The 21,300-nt window shown below is 42.1% G+C and overlaps 1 protein-coding gene across 3 annotated transcripts in view; it reads right to left on the reverse strand.

Annotated features, from left to right (window-relative positions):
- SMARCD2 (SWI/SNF related, matrix associated, actin dependent regulator of chromatin, subfamily d, member 2) overlaps nt 1-21,300 on the reverse strand; it is a 154,780-nt gene that overhangs the window by 69,743 nt on the left and 63,737 nt on the right. For all 3 annotated transcript variants that reach the window (XM_033917370.1, XM_033917371.1, XM_033917369.1), the window contains exon 2: nt 7,285-7,469. In XM_033917370.1, coding sequence (XP_033773261.1) covers nt 7,285-7,469 — 185 coding nt within the window. The remainder of the gene's footprint in view (nt 1-7,284; nt 7,470-21,300) is intronic.

Consider the following 21,300-nt stretch of genomic DNA (forward strand, 5'->3'; position numbering starts at 1 on the left):
TGAACAACCCAGCCTGATTTTCAGTATTCCACAATGAATACAGTAGATGTCCAAAAATCTAGATGCCAGAAATCCGGACCAACCAAGAATCTGGGTAACAAGAAAGTTGGACTTGGGAGAGTCTTTGAACGTCGTGTACCTGGACTTCAGTAAAGCTTTTGACAGTGTCCCACACCGCAGGCTGCTAAGCAAGATGGAATCAATGGGGTTAGGAGAGACACTAACTGCATGGGTCAATGATTGGCTGAGTGGCAGACTTCAGAGGGTGGTGGTTAATGGTACCCTCTCTAAAACATCGGAGGTGACCAGTGGAGTGCCGCAGGGCTCGGTCCTGGGTCCACTCCTTTTCAACATATTCATAGGGGATCTGACTCAAGGGCTTCAAGGTAAAATAACACTATTCGCCGATGACGCCAAACTATGTAATATAGTAAGTGAATGCAGTTTACAGAATTATATGGCGCAGGACCTGCTTACATTGGAAAGTTGGTCCTCAACCTGGCAGCTAGGCTTCAATGCTAAGAAATGTAAGGTCATGCACCTCGGAAGCGGAAATCCATGCAGGACGTACTTCTTGAACGGAGAAACTTTAACTAGGACTTCAGCAGAACGAGATTTAGGAGTAATCATCAGTGCAGACATGAAAACTGCCAATCAAGTGGAGAAGGCTTCATCTAAGGCAAGGCAGATATTGGGTTGTATCAATAGAAGTTTCGTCAGCCGAAAGCCTGAAGTCATAATGCCGTTGTACAGGGCCATGGTGAGACCTCATCTGGAGTACTGTGTGCAATTCTGGAGGCCACATTACAGTAAAGATGTGCGCAGAATTGAATCGGTTCAACGGACGGCCACCAGGATGATCTTGGGGCTCAAGGGTCTCTCGTACGAAGAGAGACTGAACAAATTGCAGCTCTACACTCTCGAGGAACGTAGGGAGAGGGGAGACATGATCGAAACATTTAAGTACCTCACGGGACGTGTCGAAGTGGAAGATGATATTTTCTTTCTCAAGGGACCCACAAGAGGGCACCCGCTCAAACTCAGGGGCGGAAAATTTCATGGCGACACCAGAAAGTATTTCTTCACAGAGAGAGTGGTTGATCATTGGAACAAGCTTCCAATGCAGGTGATCGAGGCAGACAGCGTGCCAGACTTTAAGAATAAATGGGATACCCATGTGGGATCCCTACGAGGGTCAAGATAAGGAAATTGGGTCATTAGGGCATAGACAGGGGGTGGGTAAGCAGAGTGGGCAGACTTGATGGGCTGTAGCCCTTTTCTGCCGTCATCTTCTATGTTTCTATGACCCTTCTGGACTGACTGAGAATCTGGACTACACATCTTTTTCAACCCCTGAATGGTCCGGCATCTCTTCCTCCACTCCCTGGCCTGCCCGTGGCTCTCCCTCTCTGAAAAGTATTACATCTTTCCAGAGCAAAGAAGCCTTCCATGGTGTAACACTAGCAGCAGCCTTATGTATAGACTGCCTCTAGCCTGCACTGCGCCTTTCCCTCTGATGCAATTTCTTTTTTTCAGAAGGGCAGAATGGGTCAAAAGAAAGGCGCAGTGCAGGCTGGAGGCAGCCTGTACAAAAGGCTGCTGTTAGCACTACACCATGGAAGGCTTCTTTGCTCTGGAAAGGTACCATACTTTACACTGGGGTTGTATGGGAAAGCGAGGGAGAGCCACGGGCAGGGATCAAGCTCAAGCTCCCAGACCCCTCCTTTGGGCTCGGGCATCCTTCTCTGAATTTTAGAAGTTGCGACACCATTCATGTATCGGTATCACCAAGGGGAGCTGGGTGAGACTTTTCCTGGTACAACCCACGTTTGTGCAGAGCAGGTTTAAAAATAAACAGCAGGTAGTTGCCCCGGGGGGGAAATTTAATTGCCTTTCTAATGGCTAGGGTTGACACGCAAGCTCCCACTGCTTGTCTCTGTAGCGAATATAATGAAGCCTAGTGTAATATTAACCCATCTTAGCAGAGTAAAAGGGGAAACAGATCTTTATTTGGTGGGAACTACAGGCACCAGAGTGCACTGGGCTTTTCTGGCCTGTTCTGAAGCAGCCTTGGGGAGGGGTTGAATGAACAAGGGTTTCTCAGCTGGTGGTAATTAACAGCTAGGCAAACAAGCAGAAAGGAACTGTTTAAATGATTAGGCAGAAGGGCTGAGGGGAAGAAGCCCTGAGAGAAGAGAAGGAGAAGCCCGTGGTGGGGACATGCAGGGTGCCAAGCTGACTTGGACCTGAGCCTTAAGCTTAGCCACTTTGCTCCCAGGTATTATGAAAACATGTTTTGGCAACTGGATTAAATAAAAAAGTCTCTGAGAATTATGTTTGAATTTTGAGCTAAGTTGATCAGACTAGAGGATATAAATCCAGCCTAAGCTTTATGTTAGGGAAACCTTTTTCCTTTGGGCTAGCTCTGTTTGAACATTTGTTTGGAAGACTTATTGTCCACAGAAGGGGGTAGGGCAGTAGCTGCAGCAATGTTTTTTCATTAAGCAATGAACGAGGAGGTACAGCTGCTTAAGACTGGGGTTGTCTTTTAGAGCTCCAAGCCCTAATCCATTAACCCGGTTGGATGAAGGGGAAGGCAATGGGAACTGTGCTGAAGACATGATATACTGGACTGAACCCTGTTTGGAACTCTTAAAGAACAGCTTTAGCTTGGTTTACAAACTACCCAATTTGTGTGAATGAAATCCCTTAATAAACCCAGTTTTCTATGATTTCTTTTTGCTTTGCTTAAAGCATGAGTCAGTAATAAGTTACCCTTGAGTTTAAAGTTCACTGCTGTTGGATTAACTCCCGTTTGATGAAGCAGTTGAGAAAGCCTGGTGAGATTTATATAAAGAAATCTGGAGGACTGGGAGTCACACCAGGCACTGTGTCTTCTGCCTCCCAAAGCCTAGGCGAGGGTCTACGCGGGTGCCACAAAGTACTGCCTGAGAATCCAGAAATCTAAAAACCTGGACTGACTCAAACTCTGAACAGTCTGGATTTTTGTACTTAATATTGTTATGTATGAGATCCAATTGCATACTAATAGATCTCATGCATATTCATTGTGGAAGTCCTGAAAACCAGGGTGGGTTGTGGACCTCAAGCATTGGTTTTGAGAATCTCTGATGTAGGCTAACATTAACCTATCATCCAACTGAAGACTTCAAGGCTGTATATCCTTTGTGAGGACTGTGAAAAAGGAGAAAAAGTAGATCCAACATCTGAAAAGGATTAGTGACCTCCAAACAGAGGAAAAACACTCATTCTTTTCGTTGTTGCAAAGGGAGTGGTGAAAAAGAGAGAGATCTAGGGTGCATCTTTCCCACTCCCTCTACTGCCACTGTCCTAGGTCCTATAAGTAAAGCAGGTAGAAATACAATACATTTGAAGACTATCGTTTGCCATGCTACTGTGCTTAGCCCCCAAATCTTGTATTCATTCCTCCATACAGTTTTTTTTTTTTTTTTTAACTTTTTATTTATAGAATTTTCATTCTTTCAATACATGAATCACATATTATAAAATGTATAATAAAATATATATGTATGTACAAATTCATATCATAAATATTCATCCCTTTCCCCTATTAATTGTTTTTCCATTTTTCTTTCATATTAATATCTATATTTCCCACCCTAACCCTATATTACTATTATCAATGTGTTAAGATATCTGATCTCTAGAATAATTAGTCAATGGATCCCATATTTTCTTAAAATTTTTAATATTTCCTTGTTGTAAAGCCAAAATTTTCTCCATTTTGTAAATGTGACATACCGAGTTCCACCAGAATGTATAATTTAGTTTGGTAAAATCTTTCCAATTTTGTGTGATTTGCTGCATGGCAACTCCTGTCAATATTAAAAGTAATTTATTATTATTTGCTGATATTGGACTCTGTGTTCTCATTGCAGTACCGAATAATATGGTATCATATGAGAGTCCTCCATACAGTTTAAGAATTATCCCTCTATTGCTGTCCATGCAGTTCATAAAAATTATCCCTTTGTTGCTGTTCTTCCCTTTAATCTGTTGTTCTGAATATCTTATGTGAATTTGCATCCTTGTTGCCCATCGTTTGCCCTGCTACCGTGCTCAGTATCCAAAACATGTACATAGGAATTTCTACTACTGCTCTTCATCCTTTTAATCTGTTGTTCTGTATATCTGCTATATGTGAAGTGGTAACCTTGTTGCTAAACCTCCTACTATGTATGTAAACTTGTAACCCGTTCTGCTTTGCTAGGCCGGACCGCCTCCGACGAAAGAGAAAGCTGTATCATTGGAGGCGGTTCGGCCTAGCAAAGGCCCCAAGGCTGCCTGATGGATCCGTGACTAAACTAACGCTAGCAGCAGCTAGGCAGAGAAGTTAAAAGCATACAGAGAGTTTTCGTTAGGGAGAGGAGAGGTACTGCTGAGCCGGCAAGTCCATTAGGCAGCTTCAAGGCCTTTGGTAGGCCGGCCCACCAATGATGCATATTCCTCTCTTGTTGGAGGCGGGCCAACCTAGCAAAGGCCCAAAGCTGCCAGATAGAATCACCAGCTAAACTAACGCTAGCAGCAGCTGTATGGGGAAGTTAACACACAGTGAGCTGCTGCTGCTAGTCCAGGAGGGGGGGGGGGGAGGAGGTGAGGGAGGCTGGGGAGAGAAGACAAGGAAGGCAATGGCAGAAGGAAGTTGGGAGACGTATAGTGCTGCATATACGCAATGGCAGAAAGAAGCTGGGAGACATACAGCGCTGGTGCCGCGTAACCCTTGACAATGGTATGCATATCCTCTAGGGTATGCGTACCACATGTTGACAACATCTGATATATACAAACCACTTTTGCTGTAGCCACTAAATGGTGGTTTATCAAATCCATAACTTTTTATCCTTTATATGGGCCTGGGGAGGAACTTAGAGTGTCACTGTTGGCATGAATAGAATAGCAGCCACCTGCACTATATCTCTGAAATGATGCGGCAGAGAAAAGACCCTGCCAGGGATGGCCACAAGCAGCCTGTTTACTGTGCTGTCTCTGCTGACCGGCGGCTGCTGCTGCTTCGGGGGCTGGAGAAAGAAGGGAGTTTGTCAGGTCAGGACCGACTGCTGCAGCTACTTTGGGGGCTGGAGGGAGGGAGGAGGGGTTGTCAGGTCAGGACTGGCTGCCACTGCTGCTCAGCTTTTTTTTTTTTTTTTTTCTGTTTAGTTGAGAACTAGATAACTGGGAGCTCTACGACTATGGAGATGGTGCGGTATACAAACCTAAGGTTTAGTTTAGTTTAGTTTAAAGGTGGAAAGGAGAGCCAGAATGGCTAAAAGGGTAAAAGAGGCTACTAGAGCCAAAAAAACATCCTTTAAAGAACGGGAAAAGGATCCAAATGAAGAAAAAAAGAAGAAACATAAGTACTGGCAAGTTAGAAGCAAAGCACTGATAAAGAACACTAAAAAAGAATATGAAGAGAAACTTGCCAAAGAGGCAAAGACACATAACTTTTTTAGGTACATCAGAAGCAGAAAACATATGAGGGAATCTGTGGGGCCGTTGGATGATTAAGGAACAAAAGGGATGCTCAAGGAGGAGAAGGCCATAGTGGAGAGACTTAATTCTTTGCTTCGGTCTTTACGAAAAAATATGTAAGAGATCTACCTGAACCAGAAATAGTTTTTGAGGGTGATGATACGGAGGAACTGAAAGAAATCTCGGTGAACCTGGAAGACGTACTAAGCCAAATTGACAAGTTAAAGAGTAATAAATCACCTGGACCGGATGGTATACATCTCAGGGTACTGAAACATGAAATTGCTGATCTGCTGTTAGTGATCTGTAATCTGTCGCTAAAATTTGCTGTAGTAGCTAAAGATTGGAGGATGGCCAATGATATGCCGATTTTAAAAAAGAGTTCCAGGGGAGATTCGGGAAACTACAGACCGATAAGCCTGACTTTAGTGTCGGACAAAACAGTGGAAACAATTATAAAAAATAAAATTATGGAAAACATAGACAAATATGATTTAATGGGACAGAGTCAGCATAGGTTCAGTCAAGGGAGGTCTTGTCTCATCAATTTGCTTGACTTCTATGCATGTGTGAATATAAACATGGATAAAAGTGAGCCAGTTGATGTAGCGTATCTAGATTTTCAGATAGAGAGGCTCCTGAGAAAATTAAAGAATCGTGGGATAGGAGGCAATGTTCAATTGTGGATTAGAAATTGTTTAGCAAACAGAAAATAAAGGGTAGGGTTAAAAGGAAATTTTTCTCAGTGGAGGAGGGTAAATAGTGGCATGCCAGGGATCTATTCTGGGACTGGTTCTACTTACTTTATAAATGATCTAGAAATTGGAACAACAAGTGAGGTAATTAAATTTGCAGATGACACTAAACTGTTCAAAGTTGTTAAAACGCATGCAGACTGTGAAAGGCGTATCTTAGGAAACTGGAAAACTGAGCATCCAAATAGCAGATGAAATTTAATGTGGACAAATGCAAAGTGATGCACATTGGGAAGAATAATCCAAATCATAACTACCAGCTATGATGCTAGGGTCCAACTTGGCGTCATTGTAGACAATACACTGAAACCATCCCCTCAATGTACGGTGGCAGCTAAAAAAGCAAACAAGATACTAGGAACTATTAGAAAAATGGTTTGTAGACCCTTGGGTACAGAGTATCTATAGGTTTGCAAACATCGCAAAAAGCAGTACCAGGTTTCATAAGAGAAGGGAGGGTAGGCAAAATATCAACAGTACTTGAATAAAAAAGGAAAAAAAACAGCCAAGTGACAAACGGGCCCTTTTACCAAGGTGTACTAAAAGATTTACCCCTTCTACTAAACCGCGTTAGTGTTTTTAGTGCGGGGAGCCGCGCTGAATGGCCCGCACTGCTTCTGATTCTCATTGAGTTCCTATGAGCGTCGGGAGCAGTGCGGGACATCCAGCGCGGCTCTCTGCGCTAAAACCGCTAGTGCGGTTTAGTAGAAGAGGCCTTTAAGTGTGCACTAACAATTAGTGTGCGCTAAATCTGTTAGCATACTTTAGTAAAAGGATACCTTGTTGTCTTGGCTATTTTTTTGTTTAAATTCAAGTATTCTTCATGTTTTGCCTACCTTCCCTTGTGAAATCTGGTACTGTTCTTTTCTCCTATATCCCTAGTTCTTTTGCTCTAAATCTTTTTGAATCCCTCATGATGTTTTTTCTGGTTTTTAGTAAGTGAATCCACCATATTTTTCTAAATTCCAATAAACCATACCCATCTAATAGTAAAGAAAAATCAACAGCAAAAACCTACCCTCGTCTCTGGCTTGGCAGAGGCTGCTGACCTTGTGGAGCAAGCAGCCTTTTTCTGAAAGGATCCACCATCATTTGTGGTATTCCTGGTCTCATTGGAGAGCTGGTCCCAAAAGGAGGTCCTGATGGCAGACCAACTTGCAAACCTGCCATGGGCATCCGGCTACCCAGAGGCATCCCGGAACGCTAGAAAGAGAAACAAGAAGAAATTTTGGTTACCTGAGGGATAAACAAATGCTGATTTCATACATTCAGGTGATGTGGGAAAACACAATCAGAATTTTTTTAAAAAATGCATAGGAATGCAGAAATTAGTAAATAAATTAAGTAGTGTCTGCTATTGTAATAGGAAAAAAAAAAGTAGACTAGATGGACCACGTGGTTGTCATCCACTGTCATATTTTATGCTTATACAGGTCTCTTGCAATTTTTTTTAAGTCAGACATTTTGAAACAGAAAAAGTCTATCACTTTTGTTTCAAGAATGGTTATTTCTCAGATATGCATGTCCTCAGTGCTTCTATCTTTTTGAACCATTAAAAAAAAAAAAGCCACACCTCATCCAAAAGAAAAATGCAGAAAACGAGCCACTGGGATGTAGGAGGGCCAGCATTTTTAGAAGACTGGCCCACACAGTCATCCAAGTAGAGCAGTGGGGCACTGAAGTGAACTTCACATAAAAAGGTCCAGGTACACATCTCAGCATAACCCCCTTAAATTGTATGGCGAGCCCTGCAAAACAAACGCAAAATCTACTGGATCCAACGGTATACTATACCAATAGAGGGCAATTCTATAGCCGAGCACCAAAGTTAGGCACCAAGATTCCATTATAGAATAGTAGTGCAAATCGGCATCTGTATGCCTGCTTATACCATATCGACAGCAGGCATAAATGCAAATGCAGCATGTTAATGCATAACATACAATGCTGTAAGTTACATGCATACTCTCCCCACATGTATGATCCTTTGCACACCAAAAGTATAATAGTCCTAGTGTGCATATAGCACTCATTTAGCTGTAACCAGAAGGACGCTAGGCATATAGAGAGGCTTAACCAGCAGAATAAAGGAAGTGGTGTTGTCCTTGTATAAGTCGTTGGTGTGGCCCCAGTGTAGTCATGTTCAGTTTTGGAGGCTGTATCAGGATGCAAAAAAAAAAAAAAAAAAAGATGAAGCGGTCCAGAGTAAGGCAAAGAAAATGGTATGGGACTTCCACCAAAAGATATATGAAAAGAAGAGACTGAAAGATCTGAATATGTCTACTCTATAGGAGAGGAGGGATAGAGGAGATATAATACAGACATTTAACTACTTGAAAGACATTTAATATAGAAATGAATCTGAGCCTCCTAAGGATGCCTAACAGACTGCGTTCGAACCCTTGCAAGCAGTAGGTGAGCAAGCTACAAAGGGATGGTCCTGAACGCCAAAAATGCTTCTGCAGACTGGCTAACAGCAACAACATGGGATTGGCCTGTCAGCAGCAGACCACAGTCTGCTTCTTCTCCATGCAGGCAGAGCTGAACCCTCAAACAGGGGAGCTCCTAGCCCTGAAAACTGAAGAAAACACCCCCCCAAAAATTGACTAAAGAAATAAGCAGAACAAAACAGAAACACTCTTTCAGGTTTTATTACACAAGGGAAAAAACTGTAGGGGGCAGCAGAGCCCTCTGTGCAGTAGGAGGGATTTAAAAAAATCTGGAGTGGATTCCTTCTGCAAGGCTCACGACTACAGGGAAATTACCCACTTGTCCAGAATGATACTCCTATTGCACTAGAAATTCTTTTTCACGGAGAGGGTGGTTGATGCCTGGAATGCCCTCCCAAGGGAGGTAGTGGAGATAAAAACAGTGACAGAATTTAAAAGTGTGGTAAGAACACAGAGGATCTCTAGTCAAAATATGAATGGTATAAAACGAAGGCCAGTACTAGGCAGACTTGCACAATCTATGTCCCGTATATAGCAAAGGAGGAGGGTTTTGATAGGAACTCTAGTAATTTGGAACACTGAGGACAGTGTTGAGCAGACTTTTGAGAGGCATGCAAATCTGCTCCATACATATTCATTAGGGCTATCCTGAAAACCTAATTGGCCTGGTGGTCCTCCAGGACAGGGTTGGTAACCACTGCCATAGAGGATATGTTTACATGGTTTATAGGTTGCACTTTTACCATTGCTTCTGTTTCACCCCATTCACTTTGCACCACATTCATCTTCTCACACATCCTTTGTGTTGGCATTTCCTAATATAGTTTTACAGGACCCTGATGAAGGCAAATATATTTGCCGAAACATGGACTGTTTAGGGTCCTCGCTTTAGCTCATCCATCAAAATCCATTACACTGCTATGGATTTATATTCTACCATCACCAGTTACATTGATATCAATTTGGGACTAGCTATTGACTATATTGGCACAGCTTTTGGGACTCTATGTTTCACTTTTTATTGTGAGTTATTAGCTGCTCTTATTGGATTTATATATATTTTAAGTTAGTGCAGTGGACTGAGAACTTGGAGAACTGGTTTTGATTCCCATGGCAGCTCCTTGTGACAAAACCACTGGCCCAGATACAAAAAAAATAGAGTGTGAACCAATAAAGAACAGAGAAACTACCTGTGCATAATGAAAATGTGAACTGCTTTGGTTGTGCAATGCTCATAAAGGCAGTAGATCAAATCTATGGCCTCTTTAATTTTTTTGATCAATGTTCTTTTCTCTCTGAAAGCACAACTTGTTTAACTCTGATTTTTTTTTTTTTTTTTGGCTGAGCTATAGTAGCATCATTCCCCTGTAAGTCACATGAACCATTTAGCAATAAAAAGCAACAGGAACAAATTAGAAGACCTAAAAACCTGGCTTACTCTAAGTACTTGTGCCTGCACACATTTCTCTGCAACAGGGACTGATGAAAATTATCAATCAGACTTACTTGCCAGATGTTAGAAACCGCTGTAGAATGAACTAAGTCAGAGGATGTCTAGGACCATGTAGTTCAAGAAGCAGATGAGAAGAAAGAGGGAAACAGAGATGGTGGATAAAGGACAAATGGCCCATCCAGTCTGCCTATCTGCAGTAACCATTATCTCTTTCTCTCTCTAAGACAGTGTATCGCAAACTGTGTGCCTCCTGAGATTTCAGTTCTGCCATGGCACACTGAGGAGGAGGAGAGGCGCTGGCTGACTGCCTACAGAACATGCCTCTCACGGCGAGAAGCACATCCTGTAGACAATCAACTTGTGCCAGCGCTTCTCCTTCTCTCCGGCCTTCTTCCCTGCTGGCACCCCCCACTGATATCTCGGGGCCCATCTGAAAGGCCTTACACATGCACAGACGTGATGTCATCACAGCGACGCCCAAGCACTTCCGGGTGCCACAAGCTGAAGCTACTACCTTTAGTGTGCCTCAGCTCGATAAAGTTTGCAGGACATTGCGCTAAGAGATCCCATGTGCCTATCTCTCGCTTTCTTGAATTTAGACATAGTCTGTCTCCATCATCCCTCTGCCGCGATCCCACCCCTCCTCTGACGTACAGGACTGCGGCAGAGAGAACGTGCTACTGAGGCTACAGCAGCCTGCTAGGATCGCCACAGCTGACCGGTGATCCTCTTCAGGCTGCTTTAATGTGAGACTGGGAAGCTGGGATGGAGGAAGGGAAGGAACAGAGGGCCAAATCTAATTAACCTGACACCCCTACTCTAAAGTGAACATATTGAGTTCTTTAAGCCTGTCCCCATATGCTTTATGATGAAGACCACATATCATTTTAGTGGCCTCTCTCTGACCCACTCCATCCTTTTTATATCTTTTTGAAGGTGCAGTCTCCAGAATTGCACACAATATTCTAAATGAGGTCTCGCCCGAGTCATGTACAGGGACATCAATGCCTCCTTTTTTCCTACTGGCCATACCTCTCCCTATGCACCCTAGCATCCTTCTAGCTTTCGTCGTCATCTTTTCAACCTGTTTGATCACCTTAAGATCATCACATACAACTACACCCAAGTCCCATTCTTCTGTCATACATATAAGTTCTTCACCCCCTAAACTGTACCGTTCCTTTTGGTTTTTGCAGCCCAAATGCATGACCTTGCATTTCTTAGCATTAAATTTTAGCTGCCAAATTTCAGACCATTTTTCAAGTTTTGCTAGGTCTTTCTTCATGTTATTCACATCATCTGTGATGTCTACTCTATTCCAGATTTTGGTATCATCCGCAAAGAGGCAAATCTTACCCGACAGCCCTTCAGCAATATCATTCACAAAAAATGTTAAAAAGAACAGGCCCGAGAACAGAACCTTGAGGCACACTACAAGTAGCATCCTTTCCTCAGAGTGATCTCCACTGACCACTACCCTCTGTCACCTTCGACTCAACCAGTTCCTGACCCAGCCTGTTACTTTGGGACCCATTTCAAGGGTACTCAGTTTATTTGACAGAGGAAGATAATGCATTGGACTAAGAAGCACAAGAATTACTTACTTTATTACAAACAATAAAACCAACTGCAATCCAATATTTCTAAACACATACATTGAATATGTGAAGTATGACTATAATTCTCAAGCAATACCATAACTATGCAATGCTACTATGTTGAGATTATTATTGCTTATATAAAACCAGATCGATAAGAATTTCAGCTGCTTACAAATGACCACATTCATAGTGTGCTTGATGGATAAGTTTCAACCTAATAGATTTGGCTCATAGCATTTCTTTGACCTATTGCACTATGGTTAGTAGACCAGAGGAGAAAACTCACCTAGGGGCTTATTTTACAAGATCTTTTGAACAAGTAAGAAAGCTGAGAAAATTAGTCCAGGTATCTTACTGGAGTGACGATGTTCCTAAATGGACTTTATTTGAAAGTATCAAAGTTCTAAAGGTACACTAAAATCATCCACATAAAATAATTCCATCCACATAAAAGTAAATCATCCACATAAGAGCCTTAAAGGACCTAGTCCACTAGGGATACAGGACCCAACACGGTCTGCGTTTCGACAAAAAGTCTTCTTCAGGGGTTCCTGGGGGTCCTATAAAGGTGAGTATGTGGGAAACAATTGTATGGTGAGCCGGAAGCGAGACACTGCTTGCATTTGAAATGGAAAGGCCTTTGTTATTTTTTACTGAAATTTGACTTTTTGCTCTCATAAGTGTTCCAAATAAGATGGTATCGTATGTTAAAGCCACTGGATTTTCTAATAAATTATTAACTTGATCCCATATAGATCTCCAAAATTCCATTATCAAAGGACAATAAAATAATAAATGATCCAAGTTAATAATTTATTAGAAAATCCAGTGGCTTTAACATACGATACCATCTAATTAATAGTATAGGGTTGCAATTCTTTTCTGCTTTAATGATGTCTAGTCCTATGTCTGTAATAGTAGTTTTATGTGACCTCGATAGTTGGTTTTGCCTTTTTAACTTGTTTGACCGCCTTAAAATTATCACATACTATCACTTCCAATTCCCACTCCTGTTTCATAAACAAAAGTTATTTTCCTCCTAAACTGTACCATTCCCTTGGATTTTTGCACCACAAATGTATGACCTTGCATGTCTTAGTATTAAAATATTAGCTGCCAAATTTCAGACCATTCTTCAAGCTTTGCTAGGTTCTCATGTTATTGCAGATTTTGGTATCGTTCACAAAGAAGCAAATCTTCAGCAATATCGCTTCCAAAAAAATGTTAAATAAAAGAACAGGAGCAGTCGTTTTATACACAACTTTATGAGCACGCACCAGTCACTTTAAAGCATAATAGCAAAAAAAAAAATTCCTGCCGGGCCGCTATTTGGTTATAATGAAGGAACACGATCAGTTACCTCCAAAATAAGATAAGTGCTACCTTTCCATTTCCATAAGTAGCCGTTGTAATAACTTGTTTGTATTGGGCCGGAAGAGTATTATGATGGTCTGAAACTTGTTCTCTTAGTGGCAGGAGACAAAGGACACTGAGCACTTTTCACATTATAATTAAAATAAAAATTTTAATGTTATATTTATGGACACTTGAATATTTGAAGATATATGCTGGTATTTTGATAATCAAATTTTGAAGAGCATATTTATTAAAAGTAATTCTTTATTCCTTTTTTTGCTTGAGATTTTGCTCCTTGTCAGGTCAGTTTTTTAATGTTCCTCTTGACACTACCATTTTGGATACTTGAGAATACATAATCTCTTTTTTAGTTCTGTTTTGTACCGCAGCTTTCTCATGTCTAACCACAAAATATTCTGTGATAATTTAAATTGCCAGTAATACTGTATATTGTAAAAACCTTAAACATTCTACTTTGCATAGATGATAGAGATCTCTAGTGACCACTTGGGGGGAAATTGAGACTGGCATAAATACAAAGTCCAAACAGTATATTATCAATCTTGACATGCTATAGTACCACAAAAGTGCTTACTGTATATAGCTGACCCAGCATCACTGGTGGAAAATTGCTGTGGATGAACAAGCCAGTGCACCTTTGCCAGCAGAGAAGTGAAAGAATAAGAACATGGAGGTCCTAAGATGGTTGACACTTTCCCACCTGACATTTGAGTTCGGTACCAGCAGTATAGTATGAAAGTCTAAGAAGCCAACTCAAGGGGAGGAGGGAAGAATGTGAGAATATATGTGGTTGTCCTCGGAGAACACCTGCTACAGGTAACTTTGCTTTCTCAGAGGACAAGCTCTGTTCTCAGAGGACAATGTTCTCGCAAGTGGGACTCTCTTGCATCCCGGTTCATCAAGTGAAATTTGAGTTGGCAATTATTTAAAGTGAGCCTGGATGAAAAAAAGGGCCGGAGGGCAGAGTTGGCATTCACATATTAAAAATATTTTGAGGAATTGCTTGTCCAAACTGGAATTTTGCTCCAAACAGTAATGAGTGATAAAGATAAGACATTACCACTTTGTAAATTTCCTCAATAGAGAGAGCAAACATGTGCTACTGAGTTAGCTACAACTCTCACATTACATGGTCACTGAGAGTCAGCCAAGTCTGAGCATATATAATTTTATTTTATTGTTTTTATTTTATTAACTGAATTCTATTATTTAACGGTTCCTTCCTTCTATTCCTTTTTACATATTACTTTAATTCATTTACATATCATTTACATAGATGATGCTCCTATCTGTAAAGTTAGGAATTTCTATGAAAAATTCTACATACTTCTCTCCCCTCCTTCCTGCCCTCCATACCCTCTTCTAACCCCTTCCTCTGTAATATCTTTACTTTTTAATAATTGTTTTCTCAGGTACTTTAGCTAGATTGTGAGCCTTCGGGACAGTTAGGGAAGTTCAAAGTACCTAATTTTATTTTTATTTTATTGTAACCTGGTCTGGGCTCCTGGGGAGGACGGGCTATAAAAATGAACAAACAAACAAATAAATAAATATGATGGAAATACAGTCAATACCAACACAATATAGTAGAAGGAGAAGACTATGATCAAAAGACTACTGTATCAATATATATATCATTCAGAAAATCACTGCACAACAAAGTTTTTGCTTCCTGAACACTGCTGGGTGTTTCTTATAGAATTTTGGGTGCTGATCATGAATATTACATCAAAAATTACCCATCACGTACCATTTCAGAGAAATCTTCAATTTTGTCGTGATTTTTTCTTATATTTGGATGCAAACAATTTTTTCTCCCATAAGTGTCTTATCAACAACGGTTTGTGCCGCCTGGGTATGTCCATGCATAAAATCTAGCCAGGTTGGAAGCTGTTTTATGGAAGATGACATCCTGGGCATGTCTGGGCAGGTCTGAACGAGCTTGCGCTGTCTCACCATGCTATAATGGTGGCTTCCATACTCCGATCCTGCTCATTTGGTTAATATAGATAGTCCGTGTGTGTATATAGTATCAGTATAGTAAAGTATAGTAGTATAGTAGTTGTAGCAATATAACAGTAAGTAAGCTTGATGCTATAGACGTTTTGGTGTCGGGCAATATGTCTCGTCGGTGTCGTAACAGCCGCGACACATTCTGCTATATCTGTGGGGAATATACACTTACGCCTCAGAGACGTTCGATGACTGCCCTTGTAAAGAAAGCCTATCATCTGTATTTTGGCTGCAAAATAGGTGATCAAGACAAGCAATGGGCGCCTCACATTTGCTGTGCGACATGTGCTGTTAGTCTGAGAGCCTGGCTCAGAGGTACTCGAAAGACGATGCCATTTGCTGTTCCGATGATATGGCGAGAACAGAAAGACCATGTGACGGACTGTTATTTCTGTTTGACTAATGTGTCTGGTTTCTCTGCCAAAAACAAGAAGTCAATTGAATATCCTAATCTGCCTTCAGCAATGAGACCCATGCCACATGATGACAGTCTTCCAGTTCCGAAACCACCAGAGGATTGGACCTTAGACGAACCAGATGAAGAAACTGCAGTGCAGGGTTCTTAACAGTGACATTGACCCGGATTTTGAACCATCCTCATCAGGCGATCCACATCTGATAACACAGTCCGAATTGAACGATTTGGTCAGAGATTTGGGTCTGTCAAAAGCAAAAGCTGAGCTGCTAGGTTCGAGACTGCAGGAATGGTGTTTGCTATCACCAGGTACGAAAATTTCTGTGTTTCGAGACCGGCATCATGATATAACCAAATTTTTTGCACAAGTCGACAGTCTCTGTTTCTGTTGTGACATTGAAGGATTGTTCTCGGTCTTTGGTTGTGATCACAACCCGGAAGAGTGGCGTCTTTTCATTGATTCGTCAATGTTAAGCCTGAAAGCTGTTCTGTTGCACAATGGCAACGTTTATCCTTCAGTACCTGTTGGCTATGCAGCACATATGAAAGAAACATATGAGAATATGGAAATGTTACTAAAGTATGTCCAGTATACCAGGTATAACTGGAATATCTGTGGAGACCTCAAAGTCGTTGCTCTGTTACTAGGACTGCAGCTTGGCTATACAAAGTACTGCTGTTTCATCTGCGAATGGGACAGCCGAGACAGAGAGTCGCACTATTCTAGAAAGAACTGGCCACTCCGTAAAAAGTTAGTTCCAGGACAGAAAAATGTAGCACATGAATCGCTTGTTGACCCGACAAAGATATTTTTGCCTCCTCTTCACATTAAACTGGGACTCATGAAGAATTTTGTGAAAGCAATGAACAAGGAAGGGGAAGGTTTTCGTTATTTAAGACAGATGTTCCCAAGAATAACTGATGCCAAGATCAAAGAGGGTATTTTTGTTGGCCCCCAGATCAGACATGTTATGAGTGACAAGCGATTTGAAGATCTGTTAGTTGGGCCGGAAAAAATTGGCTGGAAAGCCTTGAAAGACGTTGTTGACAATTTTCTGGGCAATTACAGAGCCCCAAACTACATTCAGCTGGTAGACAAACTTCTCAAAGCATACAAGAGAATGAAGTGCAATATGTCACTCAAGATTCATTTCCTCCATTCACACTTGGACTTCTTCCCCGCAAATCTCGGTGCTGTGAGTGACGAGCACGGTGAAAGGTTTCATCAAGACATAGCTACGATGGAGAAACGATACCAGGGCAATTGGAATCCGTCAATGCTTGCCGACTATTGTTGGATGCTACAACGTGATGCACCAGACACTGAATATAAAAGAAACTCGGGAGCAAAACACTTTTAATTCTGTTTCATTTAGTCGCTTGTGCGAAACGTAAACTTGACTATATATTTTATTGTCAGTAAACATAAAAATGTCTATTTCTCATAGTTCTTACGTGATGCAGTAAAACCAAAACCATATTTGAGCATACCAAGTTGGTACCTGTCATAATCACCAAAAACTTTTCAGGAATCAAGACTTAACCAAAAAATTGTTGTGCAGTGAAATTAGATATCATTTTAAAATAGTGGAGAAAAAAAAAAGACACCTCAGATAACCAATTTGCTCCCTGTTTCAGTACATACAAGTTCTGTAATGGTCTCAAAAAACTCCACTTTTCATTTGTATTTCCAAAAATTTCCCAAACACATTCAAAATGACCAAAATACAGCCAGGGATGCACGGGATCGCGTCAGAGGGAACGTGCTACCGACGTGCAGAGCGGCCTGCGAGGATCGCTACAGCCGGCCGTGAACCTCAGTAGGCTGCTTTGAAGAGGAAGGCAGACGTGAATGACCAGGAAGCTGGCTGCTGGACAGGGGGAGCAGGGAAGAGGTGCTGCTGGACAGGGGGAGCAGGCAAGAGGTGGTGGTGGATAGCCGAGGAAAGACAGAGACAGAATGAAAGAAAGACAGACAGACAGAAAGCGGCCAAGGAGAGAGAGAGAGAAAGAAAGAAAGACAGACACACACATCTATTCTAGCACCCGTTAATGTAACGGGCTTAAAGACTAGTCTATCTATATATATTAGAATCTGCTCTTTTGTAGGTTCAGCAAATGATATCTCATTTACATAATATCTCTTAATTTACTGTTGTCTGTACCAAGTACCTAAGTCTCTTTACCATAGTCTGGAAAATACTCTGCACTGAATAGTCACTGTGACTGGCCAATTCATGTATCCCAAATGGATTATGCAATAAAATCCTCCAGAAAACATAATTGTGAAGTTTGTTTGTTTTTACTGTGTAAATGTGTAAGAATAATAAGCTGGTTGAGAGATTTATACTGTTTAAACCTTCAGTGAAAACTGCAGGACATGAGAATATATTTCAAAAGCCGCTTTAGCTTTGCAATCAATTTCCGTTTACAACTATAAAGTTCTGCTTCAATTAAGCACATCAAAACTACAATTTCAAGTTCAACGCTTGTTCTAAATGCAAGTACAGTATCTACTTGAAATAGGAAAGCCAACTTCATGGAGTTGCAATTTAATCACTGTAATGAGAACAGAGCCTTTAGTCAACCTGTTTCCACATTAAGGGCTCCTTTTACAAAGGTGCGCTAGTGTTTTTAGCGCACGCACTGGATTAGCATGCGCTAGCCTGCTCAAGAGGAGGCGGTTGTGGCTTGCGCACACGCTATTCTGCGCATTAAGGCCCTAACGCACCTTTGTAAAAGGAGCCCTAGCTGTTTTAACCTACAGTGAAAAAGACATAAACCGAAACCACATAAACATTAACAGTTCCAAGAAATCTGGTATTCAAATGGTTCATATATACTCGGGAGGTCAAATGGATTCTGGTTTGTCATTTGAGCAACTCAACAGCTCTGATGGAGTAGGAGAGGGGTTGGGCACCCAAAGGACTTACCTTTGTTGTTAGCGGGGCTAGGTGAGGGAGAGGACTGCAAGTCCAAAGCCGAGCCCACAAGAGCCTTCTCAGTACTCTTGAGGTGGTGCAAAGAGGCAGTAGGCCTCAGCACCACACTAGCCGGTAGAGAAGAGGCAGAGCATCCTTTGGTATCCATTATTCGACCCCTTTTGATTGTTAGCCGTGTCCTGAAGAAGACACGGACTTTTCAAGATCAGCTGATGTCAGGGAGGTGATTCACCTCCTCCAGCAGTCCAAAACAGGACCCTGGGGAGGAGGGAGTGATAAGAGACAGCCAGCTGCTAAGGAAAGCTTCATGGTAGGAGAGGGATGGAAGCCAAAGCGGGGTCGCTGGGTGCTGTTCCAAAGATCTGATGACTCCAGGAAGAAGAGGCAGACCATGGGAAGTCACCCGATGCTGGCATCTCTCAGCCGCATTCTTTCTGTTGGGAAGCGGCATGTCACCTCTCCCAGTGGTGCCAAAATCGGGCCCTGTGGGGAAGGAGCCATCAGTGCGTCTGGCAGGTTCCGCGAGTATATGCTGCCAAAGGAAGGAGCTGCTTTAAACAGCTGTTTTCTTCAGCAGAAAGGAATTCCGGGCAGTCCTGGAGCTTGATAGATTTAGAAGATAATGTTTTCTAAGATTCTCATCTGCCTTTTTTTTTTTAAGCAGTTAGGTTCTTGAGGGGGCTATTGAGGTGGCAGGTTAGCCCCTTTAAAAAAAAAAATTCGGTAATTCCTTGATCTCTAACTACTGTACTAGGAATTGAAAATATTCATTTATTTATGTTTTGTGAGAGGGGAAAGCTGCAACTTGTTAGAAGCAGCTAAAAAAAACAAACAAAAAACTGGCAAGGGAAGGAGCCTCGGAAGCAGAGGTATAGCAAGGGGATGAGGACCGCCATGGCGCTGTCTTGGTGGGGGCATCGGCACTGCTCTGCCCCCCCCCCCCCATGCCATGCTCACACCCTCCCTTCCTTCCACCCCCATATCTCTTTAAATCTTCATCAACGTGAGTAACTTCTTAGGCCTGCTGCTTGTGCTGGCCTGGCTCCCCCCTGAAATCACTTCCGGGTCTCAGGGCCAGGAAGTGACATCAGAGGGAAAGCCAACGCTGGTGTGAGCAGCATGGTGGAGAAGCTGCTCACACGGGTGAAAATTTAATGAGGTATGAGGGAAAGGGAGGGCGTGAGTGTGGTGTGGGGTGCACGGAAGGGGCGGAGAGGAGGATGCAGAGGGCGTCACCTCCCCAGGCGTCTCCTACACTCGCTACGACATTGAACCGAAGACAGGAGTCCCTGCATATGCCCAGTAAGCCAAACACTTACTGTAGCTAGGGGAAAGCACCTTGGTACAGGTACAGGGGACTGTTCTACTAATGGGGCAGCTTATCTACGATGTCTTTAGATATACTGCCCCATATAAGGAAGCCGCACCAACGGCTTCAGATTGCAAAACCCATGTATAGGCCGCAGTCTATACATGGGGAAATACGGTATCCCTGCAGGCTAAGTCTAAATGCTTATTCTGTGTATATGTTTATTTTAAAATTATTTATTCATATTTCTACTATGCGCAAATCTTTTTTTTAGTAGTTTCAGCACTGGAAAAAAGAGGAAGCTAAACAGGACATTGAACACTGCAGCTGTAACTGACACCAACTTGTATAGGGCTTTCAACATATTCTAAAACTAAGTACAGTATTTGAAACTTGGTAAAGTTGGAGATCAGGGTGTGTTTCTTAGATTAGATTTCTACAACTTGTATCAGTTGAGGGTGACAGGGTAGAGTGCTCACAGAAGGGAAAGGGCACTTAGATGTGGCTTATGCTTTCTGATCCTGAGTAACCTTATACTTGGTACTGAAGGGAGGTATAATCCCTTGGTCAAATGATCATTACAATAAAGCCCTCCATATTCGCGGTTTCACTTATTTGCGATTTTTCGGTTGCTGACTCTGCCCCCCAAAATTACATCATCACTAAAGTTCTTTTTCCTTTTACAGCTCTGGGTAAAGAATCGCTGCTGCGAAGGCGACTTAGATTGGGGATGGGGGGGGAGCACTGAGCTGGGGAGAGCTGCAACCCCGGCCCCAGAGAGACAGAGGTATGTCACGGGCAGACATGACTCTTAGTGGAAGGAGGGGGGAAGGGAAAATTCAGTTCGGTTAGCCAGAGGAGGGGAATGTGTTGCTGGTCCGAAAGGTACTTCGGTGTTAGAAGGGACGTGGTAGACTTTGTTACAGGGGCAGAGGACGGCAGTACCCCTCACTGCAGTAAAACCTAGCCACTTGCAGTATTTTCCCATGGATCAGTGCTCCCGATAATCGGAGGTGCCTTCCTACTTCCTCAATCACACCGTAACGGCACTCCCTATGCTATAGATCCTGTTAACAATATTGGATTTAACAGTTTCGTAAAGCTTGAGAATTATGAGAAGCAGCAGCTGTGTTTTCATTTATTTTAATATTAATTTTACTTTTAAAAGTATTTTAAAGTGTTTAAGGTAGCCTGATTCCTAAAAATATTTTTCTCATTTTGTGCCTTTTTCCCAAAACCGCGAATAACTGTTGAAACTTTATTCATTGTTTCAATACTAAAAATGCTAACTTTTTACAAAAAACTGCGAATAACATTAAAAAAGTTATTTGTGATTTTTCGGCATTCACGGCTATGGTGTGCCTGCATCCCCCACAAATACGGAGGGAGAAGTGTACAAGGAAAAGAAGTGCAGTGGCAGAATCAACCAGCTGCTGGAAGTAAATTCCGCACTTTCAGGCCACCACCCCTGTGA

This window comes from Geotrypetes seraphini, chromosome 13 (genome assembly GCF_902459505.1).
Source record: "Geotrypetes seraphini chromosome 13, aGeoSer1.1, whole genome shotgun sequence".
Taxonomy (NCBI): Eukaryota; Metazoa; Chordata; class Amphibia; order Gymnophiona; family Dermophiidae; genus Geotrypetes; species Geotrypetes seraphini.